This window comes from Pteronotus mesoamericanus, unplaced genomic scaffold (genome assembly GCF_021234165.1).
Source record: "Pteronotus mesoamericanus isolate MK-2021 breed Mesoamerican mustached bat unplaced genomic scaffold, CSHL_Meso_final contig_78, whole genome shotgun sequence".
NCBI classification, from domain to species: Eukaryota; Metazoa; Chordata; class Mammalia; order Chiroptera; family Mormoopidae; genus Pteronotus; species Pteronotus mesoamericanus.
The window spans coordinates 1149778-1161925 of NW_026555258.1; the positions used below are offsets into that span (position 1 = coordinate 1149778).

The window sequence follows — 12148 nt, forward strand, 5'->3', positions numbered from 1 at the left end:
TCCAGCGCCTCCTGCGGTTCCTACAAGAAGCCCACTAGCAGGGTGGAGTCCAAAACCCAGGTTAGGGGATGGCCAGGCACGCTGACGCGCCACTCGGCCTTGGAGGCCGGGGCCACAGGCTCACACACGACTGGGCGTGAAGTCCCCATGGGCACGAGGCTGCTCGGAGGGGCCATCTGTGGGGACGGCGGGCATCGGGGAGGCAGAGCCCAGAGGGGACCATCCTCATGGGAAACGTCACTTTGTGAAGACTGTGCATGTGAAGGATGTGCCCAGGTGACAAGGAGGGGCCCAGCCTGAGCCAACCCTCCAGGGTGGGGGCGGGTGGAGTGTGTTTGGGGGCCTGGAAGTGGCCACGCTCACCTGGTGCCGTGGCCAACCCGGCTGCGGAGCCACGCAAGCCTGTGCCCAACACCAGGGACAGAGAGGAGCCACTGGGGGGCTTTGGGGGAGCGTGACTGGGGCCGCGCCTCCTGCCTGCACAGCGGCTTCCGCGGACAGAGAGAGGAGGGCAGAGGCGGGCTGGCGGGGTGGGGCGGGCATTTCAGAGGCAGAGGCCGCAGGCGGGGCCGCGGGCAGCCCGGGACTGCATCCAGCGCCTGGGGGCCAGCGCCGGCCCCGGCAGACGCTCGGGGGAGCAGGAGGAGAGGAGGCCGGCAGCCCCTCCCTCCTGCCCTTCTGGCCCTGGGCGGTGTCCCCCGCCGCCCTGTCCCTTACTCTGTTCCTTGCTGTCCCATGAAAAATCTACATATACAGTCACAGAGTGAGGCTTGTTAGGGAGCCCAATTCCAGTCCAAAAACGCAAGCTCAGTGCTTGAAGCCCAGGCCGGCCCGGCCGCTCCCTGCCTGCATTTGCCCACCCACCTGCATGGCTTCCAGCGCTTCCTTCAGCTGCTGCCTCTCCGGCCGGTCGGTGGAATGGCTCAGAAGTTCCTGGAGCAGTGATGGGAGCCACGGGTCACCACTCGGGTGTCCTGGCCTCTCCTCGCACCCGCGGGCACAGGGGTGTGCACGGCGCAAGGCCTTCAGGGACGGCGACCCTCCCGCTGGCCTAGGCTCCGGGTCGGCTGCCGGGCTCCGGCAGACAGGCCGCGGGCCTTCACCCCCGCGACATGCTGCGGCAGGGCAAAGTGTCCCCGAACCTCGTGGACATTGGGGCCATGAGGCGGCACAAAGCAAGGCGCTAACAGGGAGCTGGTTGAGCCCCTCGAGAGCCTCCTGGAAACCCCTGCCTCCTCCCAGGCGCGTCTGTCCAGAAGGATTTCCTATTTCCTTTTTTGCCGTGGCTCCCGGGGAGCTCGGAGATGGTGAAGGAGAACAGAGCTCTCTCGCTCCTGGCGGGAGGACGCTCCTCTGCCTCTGTCACTTTCTCTGCCCTCGTGCTGAGTTTAACCACGGCTCCCTTCTGTGTTTAATGCGATTAACACCCCCGCACGCACCGAGCAGATTCTAACCGACACTGCCCAGCTTCTACGTGCTAAGCCCGGCCTGACTCAGGGTGCCCGCTGTCCTGGCCGCCCGGGGCCGCCTCGTCCACCCACAGGGGCGGGGGGCGGGGCGCTCACCTTCAGGAGCAGGTGGTACTTGAGCACCCGCTGCATGGGCACCACCAGCAGGTCCTGGAGCTTGAACTTGCCGTCCTGGACCTTCAGCGTGCATTCCTGGGTGTCGGGGGCGGCACGTCGGGAAGCACGCTCTCGCCGGGGGACGCCGGGCCCCGACACGCCCGCAGCCCGGCCGGGCAGACCTAGGGCCGGAACTGGGGCCCAGGCGTCCGGTCCTTCTCTGGCCTGGCTCCCCGAACCCCCCCGAACCAGGTGCGGGGCCCCGCCTGTCACAGCCTCTGGGGGCCACAGCGGCCACGCGAGGGCTCCGGGATTCTGGAGCTGGCGCCCTGCTGGGCCCGCGTCAAGACCCCCGGGGAAGCCGGCTCACACGGAGGGGGACACCCCGCCAGATCAGAGGCTCCCCACCAGCTGCCTAGACACACGGGGCGCCTTTCCGCCAACACTGACAGAGCAAAGGGCCCTGCGCCAGGTCCCCCCGGAAACAGGGTTTACCCCGGGAGCCCCAGCCTGGGGCGCGGCCGCGCTCACCCCAAGGATGGGAGCGGCGGAGGGTCCTAGAGAGGGGCTGACGTGGGAAACCCGGCCCGGGGCTGTCCCGGAGCCTGGGGTGGGGACCGGACGGCGGGGGCTCCAGGCCCCCAGCCAACATCCATCACCTGGAGCCCCCTTGGGGTCCACGCAGGCCAGGGTGGTGAGGGGTCAGTCCTGGCCCCTCGCCGTGCCCGGTCTGGTCCTGGGGGCCCATCCCAACTGCACCCAAGGGCTCTGGCTGCATTCTGGCCTGGGACAGTGACTCCCACCTGCCCACTCCCCACCCCAACAAAGGAGAAAAGCGCCTGCTAACACCCTGCACAAGAGAGTCCTATCCCTGCCCCCTCCCCGCTTCCCACCAAATGAGCGAGCAAGAGGCCAGCGAGCTGTGGCCCGGAGGCACGGGCCAGGGCCAGGCAGGGGGCGGGCAGGGACGGCCGGGGAGCCACTGTCACCTCCACTTTCAGCCTGAAGTCCTCCCGGCTGGCGAGCAGCTGGTTCAGCGTGTTCTGGGCATGTTCCATGTGGCTGCAGTACTCGCCGTAGATGAGGAGCCTGGACACGCAGACAGGTAGACACGCTCACACACGCAGACGCATGCACACATGCGCGGGCTGAGGGCGCCGTGAGCCCTTCCGCCTCCCGGCGGCTGCGAGCGCTCCGCTAACAGCCGTCTCCTTGGGACACCTCCCCACACACTGACACGTTTGACGGGTTCGCTTTGTGTTGGCTGCTTCCTCCCCCGCCCCCCGCCCCCCCCCCCCCCGCGCCGCTCCCGAAATACCGCCCGGCCAGGAGCCACACACAGCCGGGGACGCTCCAGGTGAAGTCCCCCACCCGCGCCGCCCCATCCCAGGGCAGAGTCCCGAGGCCCCCGCAGCGGGCGCGGCTGGCTACCCACCTCTCCTTGAAGTCGAGGAAGACCTTGGCCAGCGTGCCGCCGCCGGCCATCATGGACAGGTCGATGGCCCGCAGGAAGCTGTGATGGGCCTTGATGAGGTCCTGGGGGCGAAGCCGCCCGTCAGCGCACGGAAGGGCCACACGGCCCTCGTGGCCTGTGTTCCCATGTGAACGCAGGGCGCAGCGCAGCGGGGAGGCGCTCGGCGGCGGGCACACCGGGAGGCCTGCGCACACTGCAGTCCCCCGCGCGGTCTGTCCAGACACGTGCGGCCGGCCCAGGCAGGCTCTGGTGCCCGAATGGGGCCGCGGTGGCCCGGGGCCCCCAGCTCTGCAGGATGCAGCTCCCCCGTTGCAGGGTTGGGGCCTCGGGCCTGGGGGGGGCCGTGTCCCACGTTTCGGGGCAGACGGGCGACCGGCGCACGGCACCCGGGGCTCCCAGCTCCCTGGCCCGGCGTCCTCCCGGCCCCTCCGACCAAAGTCCCGGAGGGAGGAGCCGGCGGCCTCCTGTCACCTGCCAGCCATCGAGACCCCCGAGCCAGGACCAGCCGCGCCCGGGCAGCGACTCAGCGCCGGGACCCCGGGGCCCGATGCTCACCTCCAGGTTGATAAAGATGGCCGCCACGTCCGCCGGGCTCAGCACCAGCCTCAGGGGGACCAGGTAGTTCTGGAAGAGAGAACCCGAAGCCGCGTCTCAGCCCGGCCGGGCCCGCCCCCGGCCGGGGCCGCTCACAGGAGAGCCTGCGGGGAGGCCGGGCCCATCGGGCCAGAGCACCGGCCAAACACGCGCGCGGGCCCCGTGGGCAGAGCCCCAAGGGCCCTCAGCCTGGCGCGGGCCCTGACCCTGCAGTGACCAAGGGGAACGTCGCCGCGTTGTCTGAGACTCTGGTGGCCACAGCGGCCCAGGGGGCGCGGCACCAGGCCACCTGCCCCCGAGGACGGTGACAGGCTCCCGCCCAGCACTCGGGCTCCGGGGACCGAGCTCCCCAAGCCCAGGGGTGCCAGGCGGCAGGCAGCGCCGCAGCCCGGCCTTCGATGTCGCTCCTGCCCGGACGCCCCTGCAGAGAAGGGCCTGCCACCCTTCCTCTCCCGGCCGCTTCTGCCCCGCGGGGCCCTGGCTGAGGCCCCGTGTCCCTCGGCCATGCCACGCGCCGGTGGCACCAGCCCACGGAGGCCGCGTTCTCGGGGAGGAGGCGGAGCACGCCGTCCGCCAGTGTCCCGCACAAACCGGGGCCGCGCGGGGGAAGCGAGGGCTGGGGCTGCCCGGGGAGCGGCGGCGGAAGTCGAGGGCCAGGGCGCGCAGCGAGGGCAGTGCCTGGGCACAGGGGTCAGCGGGCAGAAGGGGGCCCCGCGGGGCTGGGTGCCTGGAAGGGCGCAGGGGGGAGGCGACATCAATCAGAGCCCGAGCCAGACCTGGGTCCGGGGGGCAGCCCGGGGCTGCAGGCTGGAGGCCGCACAGCACCCTCGACCGTGCGGGACCCGCAACCAAAGAGCGGCCAGGAAGGTTCCATCTTCAAGGCAACGCTGGTTTTTCCCACCCTGCTCAGTGCTGGTGGTGAGCAGGGTGCCTGGCAGCAAAGCCGAGAGGACCGCCGAGGGCCGCCGCCGCCCCACACCGCCGCCCCGGGTGCCCTCCCGGTGCCGGCAGCCCCAGGAAAGGGCCCCGCCCCTGCCCACCTTCTCGATGTCCTCCAGGGTCCGGCAGTACTTGGCCTCCGTCTCCTGGATCTCCAGCAGGCAGCAGTTCCTCTTGTCATCCTCGGTCATGCCCATTTTCTGGAGGGCGACACGCGCCGTGAGCCGGGACGCCGCCAGCGGACCGCCGGGCCTGGCCGCGGCGTGGCCGCGCACGAGACGGGGGGCTGGACGGGAGACAGTGGCGGGGCCGAGGCCTTCCCTCCGTCCACAGGTGAGGCGACTGAGCGTGAGGGGACGGGGCTGACCCCGTGAGCGGGCGGCAGAGCCAGGGGAGGAAGGGAGGCTGCCGGCCGGGAGCACAGCCGGCGTGACGTGCTTAAAGCACCTACTGTGTGCACAGGGAGAGGCTCGGAGTCCCCCTGAAGGCCCCCTGCCGGCCAGTGAGGGCCTCAGAGAAAAACGCCAGCTCCTCACAGGGCTGGGCTTCCGGGTGTTTCCTGGTCTCCAACCAGGGGTCACTGGGGGACACGCCTCCATGGCAGGGCCTGACCCTGGCCTCTGGGGGGCAGGGCTGATCCAGAGACCACGCCCACAGGGGCTGAGGGGGACGTGACCGAGCAGGGGCAGTCCCCTCTGTATCCGCCCGTAAGCAAGGCTCTGGGGAGACGGAGCTGGGCCCCGTGGCCTGACATTTGGGCTCACAGGCCCCGACGCCATCCTCCCCCGAGGCGGGCCCAGGGCCCTGCCTATCCGGGCCCACGCCCCGGGGCCAGGGTCGCCGGAGCCCCCTGGGTTCCCTCCCCGGAGACAGCCCTGCTCAGCCTGGGGGCCGTCGCTCCCAGGGCTTCAAGGGCTGGGGAGGCCGAGGGCCCGTGACATCCCGGAAACTGTGTGAAAAAGTGGGCTCAACAGCGCCCCCTGGGGCCGGGGCCCGCGGCCGCCCAGAGAGGCGGACGACCGGCAGTGCTTACCTGCATGTACCTAATCTGAGAGCGTGGAAAACAAACGGCAGAGGGACCCGGTGAGTGGCACCGGCGCGCCATCCCCGCTGTGCGTGAGCCTCAGGGAGGCTGAGCGCGTTCAGCCCGCAGCCTCAGGGACGCCCGGGGGCCTGGCTGGGCGCGGGGGCAGCACCCAGACCACGCCGTCGCCCGGCTTCCCGTGTCTGGGCTCTGAGAGCGACCCCTGCCACCCTCTGGCTTTATCTTCCTTTGCCAAAGCCACCGACCCCTCACCTTCCGCTCAGACCTGAGCCCCAGGCAGGACGAGCGACAGAGTGGAACTGCTGCTGTGTCTCGGGGGACGTGCCCGGGGGCCCACCCCTCCCCACCCTCCGTGGCATGACAGCTTAGGAGCTGAGCAGGGCAGGTGGGCGCCCGCGTCCTGCCTGTGCGCTTCGGGACCAGGGGCAGCAGAGCCCTCTCGGGGCGCTCACTGCAGGGTCTCTGCCGGCTGGGCACGTGCGGGCATCTCTCGGGAGCTTGTGCGACCTGGGGTCCAGGGACCCTCCGGGTAAGGCAGACCGCTGCGCACACGCCTGTGCGTCACGCCAGCCTCAGAAGGGCTTGGGGACTGAGGCGCCCAGTCTGGGCAGCTGGCCAGGCGCCCGGGGTGGCCCGGGGAGGCGAGGCAGGGGCCACCTGCCGCCGGGCAAGGACTCGGCCTCCCCGCCTCTCACAGGCGTCCTTGGAAGGCCCAGGGACAGAGCCGCCCCCCTGCCCGGCTGCCCGGGGAGGGCAGACTCGCTGGAGGCAGCCCCGCAGTCAAAGACCCACAGACGGAGGGCTCCGGTGGCAGGGGGATAGGAAACCCACCCTCAGACCCTCGGGGCCAAAGGAGAAACCCGTTCCCAGGAGCCAAGCCGCGGGCTGCGGGGGCTGCTGCCCAGCGGGCCCACGCCTCTGGCCCTTGCCAGCTCGGCGCGGCCTCGCCGGGAGCCGCTGCGGCTTTCTGTCCGCTGCCCCCTGCTGGTGGCGCCCGAGGAAGGATGGAGCTGAAATCCCTTTTGTGAGAAATTGCCTCATTTCTTCAGGGAAACAAATGGCATCAAAAGCCTGCCGAGTGGGCAAGCGGCACCTCGACGACCTCCTAGAGTCCGGGGGCCCGAGGGGCTGTGGCCCACCCCGCCGGGCGCCCTCCTCGCGCCCCGGCCCGCAGGACCCACACCTCCCCTGCAGCAGCTCAGGCAAGCACCTGCCCTGGGGCCAGCTGGCCTCGAGAGCCCATTAGGGACCCCCGCTCAGGAGTAAAGGCCCCCGCCCCGGAAAGGAGGCTCCCCGCCGGCCGGCGCAGGCGGCCGCGGGGTCCTCGCGCCCCCCAGAAACAGGGGCCGACGCGTGCGTGCCGGGCTGCGCTCCGGCTCCCCGCCCAGGGGCTCGCAGCCCCGCACACCCTTCGGGGCAAATCCCACAGTGGCAACCGTGTCACGCCCACCCCTGCCCCGGGCTCCTTTCGGGACCTCACAGGGACACAGGGCCTGGGGAGCGGCCCCCCACGGCGCCCCCGCGCTGGGCGGGCTCTGCCGGGTCCCCGCGCCCGTGCCGGCGGGCGCGGGCGGCTCACCATGGGCGGCTGCACCTCCACCTTGATGATGTCCTCGTAGATGTCGTCACCTTCATCCTCGCACGGGACGCAGTCGTAGATGTCCTCCCCCAGGTCATGCTCGCTGCACGGGGCGGGGGGGGGGGAGCCATCGCTGTCAGAAGGAAGGGGGCCCGCGGGGCGAGGGCACAGGCGGCCAGCCGCCGCGAGCGCCCCTCCCCCAGCCCAGCCTCCGGTCTGGGAAACGGTGGGGGAGCACGGACCCCCAAACCCAGCTTTTGAACGTGGGGGAGACCGGCGCCTGCCTCCCGGAGTCTGCAGGTTTATATCCGGCGGAGTGTGCGAGGACCTCCCGGGACAAAGCCCCCACATGCCCAGCCCCTCAGTGAGCGCGGGGGGCACCGGCCGGGGTGGCGGGGGCACCCTCCGCGGGAACCTCCGCAGGGCTGGTCCGCGGAGCGCTGCCCCCGGGCCAAACACCCTTGGCCTGGCCCCTGCCTGCGGCCTGGGGCCCCTGTGCTCAGCCCGGGGGCCCCCCAGGGGTGAAGGTCAAGGTGCAGAGGTCACATGCTGAGGGAGCAGGGCGGAGGGGACCCGAGTCTGTGATGCACCTCCCCATACGCATCAAGGAAATGAGCGCTTAACCTGGCACTCAGCAGACCTGTGCTGCAGCCCGTGGTCCGGCCCCGACTCTGCTCCCACGAGCCGCCAACCTCTGCCCTGGAAGGCGCAGGCCGGCCGGGCGCCTCCTCCAAGGGGCCTTCCCGGACCCCGCGCGGCCTGCACTCCGGGGCTCCCCCTGGCGCTCCCTGCGAAGCGCGCCCGACGCTGCAGCTCCGACGGCCTGCGACTGATGACTGACCGTGGGAGAGGCTGCCTCCTCCCCGCACAAACCCGGCTGCTCGTTCCCGCCTGTTCGCGCTGCCTGACGCCAAGCCGGTGCTCGGCAGGGGTCCGCCAAATCCGCGACGGGCCAGTCCGACCCCGGCAGCGCCCGTGGCCGGGACAAGCCCGCCGGGGGTCACCTGGGGTTCCAGGGACCGCCCCGGCCCAGGGCTGGCTGAACCCAGAGGCCGGCTCCCCCTGCAGGCCCGGCCCACCCGCGGGGGAAGGGCCCGCCTCACAGCCGGGCTTCAGGCAGGGCCCGCAAGGTTCCTTCTAGAAGGAACTGAAACGTGGGGAGCCCCCCCGCACCTCACAGGGCAGCCACAATTCACGGGGGCGGGGGGGAGGAGAGCAGAAATGATATCCCGCAGCTCTTACGAATGGGTCCCCAGACCCCCAAACCCAGCTTCTGAATGGCAGCTGCCATTTCACGGGCCGGGGCGGGGCTGCTGGGGGCCGCTCAGCGCAGCTGAGAGTGGGAAGGCAGGCGGTGCAGCGGGGGGCGGGGGGCGGCGCTGGGGGCGGGGAGCCGGGGAAGGAGAGGAAGCCGCGTTCGGACACTTGTCTGCGCCGCCCCAGGTGTGAGGGAGGGCCAGGCCCGGCGGGGGCAGTGCCTGAGGCGCCTGAGAAACGTGCCTGGGTGCCAGCCTCCCACGCAGGACGTGCAGAGCTCCGTGGCCTGGTCCCCAGGAACACGCACGGGCTCCTCCTGTGCAGGAGGGGACGGCGTGGCCCTGGGGACCCGGCCCACCCTCCCTCCTCCTCTCCCGCCATCAGGGTGCGGGCAGCCCGGGAACTCACGGCGGATGCGCCGTGGCACCCAGTGGCCACCAGGGCTCCGCCCGGAACCGGGGCCGGGAGGGCGTCTGTCACCATCTCAGGGGTGTGTCCCTCCCCAGCCCCGCCCCTGGCGGGGCACAAATCACCTCCCCGTCTCTGCAGATGCCGCCCCCAAAGAATCAGATCCCGCGCCCGCCCCCGGCCCCGGGTTTCTGTCCTGGTTTCCTTGGCGCTGCCGCGGGGTGAGAGGAGGAGCGAGCCTGGTGACAAAGCCCGTGTTGAGAACCGCGGCAGAGACGGGGCACCGGGCAGAGACGGGGCACCGCGGCAGAGACGGGGAACCGCGGCAGAGACGGGGAACCGGGCAGAGACGGGGATCCGGGCAGAGACGGGGCACCGGGCAGAGACGGGGATCCGGGCAGAGACGGGGCACCGCGGCAGAGACGGGGCACCGTGGCAGAGACGGGGAACCGGGCAGAGACGGGGCACCGCGGCAGAGACGGGGCACCGCAGCAGAGACGGGGAACTGCGGCAGAGACGGGGATCCGGGCAGAGACGGGGCACCGCGGCAGAGACGGGGAGCCGGGCAGAGACGGGGCACCGCGGCAGAGACAGGGGAGCCGGGCAGAGACGGGGCACCGCGGCAGAGACGGGGAACCGCGGCAGAGACGGGGCACCGGGCAGAGACGGGGCACCGGGCAGAGACGGGGAACCGGGCAGAGACGGGGCGCCGGGCAGAGACGGGGCGCCGGGCAGAGACGGGGAACCGCGGCAGAGACGGGGGACCGGGCAGAGACGGGGCACCGCGGCAGAGACGGGGAACCGCGGCAGAGACGGGGGACCGGGCAGAGACGGGGCACCGCGGCAGAGACGGGGAACCGCGGCAGAGACGGGGCACCGGGCAGAGACGGGGAACCGCGGCAGAGACGGGGATCCGGGCAGAGACGGGGAACCGCGGCAGAGACGGGGCACCGGGCAGAGACGGGGAACCGCGGCAGAGACGGGGCACCGGGCAGAGACGGGGAACCGCGGCAGAGACGGGGAGCCGGGCAGAGACGGGGCACCGCGGCAGAGACGGGGCACCGCGGCAGAGACGGGGAACCGCGGCAGAGACGGGGAACCACGGCAGAGACGGGGACCGGGCAGAGACGGGGCACCACGGCAGAGACGGGGATCCGGGCAGAGACAGGGGAGCCGGGCAGAGACGGGGGACCGGGCAGAGACGGGGGACCGGGCAGAGACGGGGAACCGCGGCAGAGACGGGGGACCGGGCAGAGACGGGGATCCGGGCAGAGACGGGGAACCGCGGCAGAGACGGGGGACCGGGCAGAGACGGGGAACCGCGGCAGAGACGGGGAGCCGGGCAGAGACGGGGCGCCGGGCAGAGACGGGGCACCGGGCAGAGACGGGGCACCGGGCAGAGACGGGGAACCACGGCAGAGACGGGGCACCGGGCAGAGACGGGGAACCACAGCAGAGACGGGGATCCGGGCAGAGACGGGGCACCGGGCAGAGACGGGGCACCGGGCAGAGACGGGGCACCGGGCAGAGACGGGGGATCCGGGCAGAGAAGGGGCACCGGGCAGAGACGGGGCGCCGGGCAGAGACGGGGCACCGGGCAGAGATGGGGGATCCGGGCAGAGAAGGGGCACCGGGCAGAGACGGGGAACCGCGGCAGAGACGGGGATCCGGGCAGAGACGGGGAACTGCGGCAGAGACGGGGCACCGGGCAGAGACGGGGCACCGGGCAGAGACGGGGCACCGATGCACCCTGGGGGCTCCATCCGAGGCAGATGAGGCCATTCGTCCTGCCGGGGACAGGGGCTCTGCGCCGGGGCAGCGGGAGGAAGGTGGGGGGGCACGTGTGTTTTTTAATCCTCACCGGAGGACGCTTTGCCACGGCTTCTAGAGAGGGGGAGGGAGGGAGAGCAACGTCGCCGGGTTGCCTCCCGTGGGCGCCCGGACCGGGCCTGCGTGCCTGGACCAGAGACCGCACTCACAACCCGGGCCGCGCCCTGACCGGGAACAGACGCCGCGGCCTTTCGGGTGTGGGGCGACGCCCCAGCCAACCCCACCGGCCACAGCCGGCAGTTCAACATTTTAAGAAACAATGAAATTAATAAAAGGGACGGAACGTCGGCCGGGAAGGGGCCTCGAGGACACTGGGTGCGGGGACACCCACTGCCCGCATGAGAGCCCCCCGCATCCCACGTCTGGGGGGACAGCTAACAGGTCCCTGCGCCCCTCGTCGCGCTGCTCAGAATCCTGCCCAGCAGAGACCCCCGCGCCGCCCCGACCCCCAGAGCCGGTGTGCAACATGCGGCGGCGTTTCCTTCCCTGAGCCCGTGTCCTCGCGGGCGGGCGGGGCGCCCGGCGCGGGGGCTTGCCTAGACCTCAGGGGTCTTCTGGGGGACGTGTTCCCATCCTGCCACATCTCCCTCGGGGGCACCAGCCACCCCACGTTCATGCCCGAGCACCTGAGGGGGCCGCGCTCTGAGCGGGCACGGAGGGGTCTACGGACCGCGGGGCGAGGCTGGCACCGGCCCCACCTCCCTCCGGGGAGCCTCCGGGACAGGCAGGACTTGGAAGGTGCTTGAAGGCCCCCATGGACCACTGGGTGCTGGACCAGGTGTCCGAGGGGTCGAGTCCCTTGTCCACTTCCCTCTCCCGGGCGCCCACCTACGTGCACCGGGCACGGACTGCTCAGGTTCCTACAGATGGGCACGTGGCCTCAGCCGCCCCCACAGGACCCACGGATGCCCCGTGTAACTCGCAGCCGACGCTCACCGAACACCCTCACTCCCCCACCCCGCAACGTCCTGAAACCACCCCCGCCCCTCCCCCAGGACCCGCCCTCACGGCCGTTCTCCCCGAGATTCGGCTGGTCTGCCCTCGCAGGTCCCCCGCACGGCGCCGCGTGGGGCGGTCCCTTGTGCCCGGCTTCGTTCCCCCAACATCGTGTCTCATCGTGTCTGCCGCCGAGCCGCTGCCTGTCCGGCGGTCCCTCCCGTCTCGTTGCCGAGTGCCGTCCGCTGCGTGGACGGACCACCCCTTGTCCTCAGCCTCCTCCTGGTGAGCGTCTGGTGGCTTCCATCTGTGGGTTGTTGTAAGTAAAAGCCGCTGTGAGCACATGTGTGCGTGCAGGCGTGTGCTCACGTGTCCTCTGGAACTGAAGCGTGCCCGGGTGGACATGCCGGGTCAGAGGCGAGGCGTGTGTTTCACTCCAGCCGCAGCCCCCGGGCCTCCTCGGCTCTGGCTGGGGCACGTCATTGCCACTTCAGCCGCTGGACTCACTGTCCAGCAAACGC

General features: G+C 71.5%; 1 protein-coding gene across 2 annotated transcripts in view; it reads right to left on the reverse strand.

The window, feature by feature from the left end:
• Positions 1-12148, reverse strand: part of VAV2 (vav guanine nucleotide exchange factor 2) — a 103131-nt gene that overhangs the window by 21732 nt on the left and 69251 nt on the right. For both annotated transcript variants that reach the window (XM_054584138.1, XM_054584137.1), the window contains exons 5-11: positions 7197-7299; positions 4674-4772; positions 3595-3663; positions 3001-3101; positions 2555-2654; positions 1566-1661; positions 865-933 (exon numbers count right to left, since the gene is read on the reverse strand). In XM_054584138.1, coding sequence (XP_054440113.1) covers positions 865-933; positions 1566-1661; positions 2555-2654; positions 3001-3101; positions 3595-3663; positions 4674-4772; positions 7197-7299 — 637 coding nt within the window. The remainder of the gene's footprint in view (positions 1-864; positions 934-1565; positions 1662-2554; positions 2655-3000; positions 3102-3594; positions 3664-4673; positions 4773-7196; positions 7300-12148) is intronic.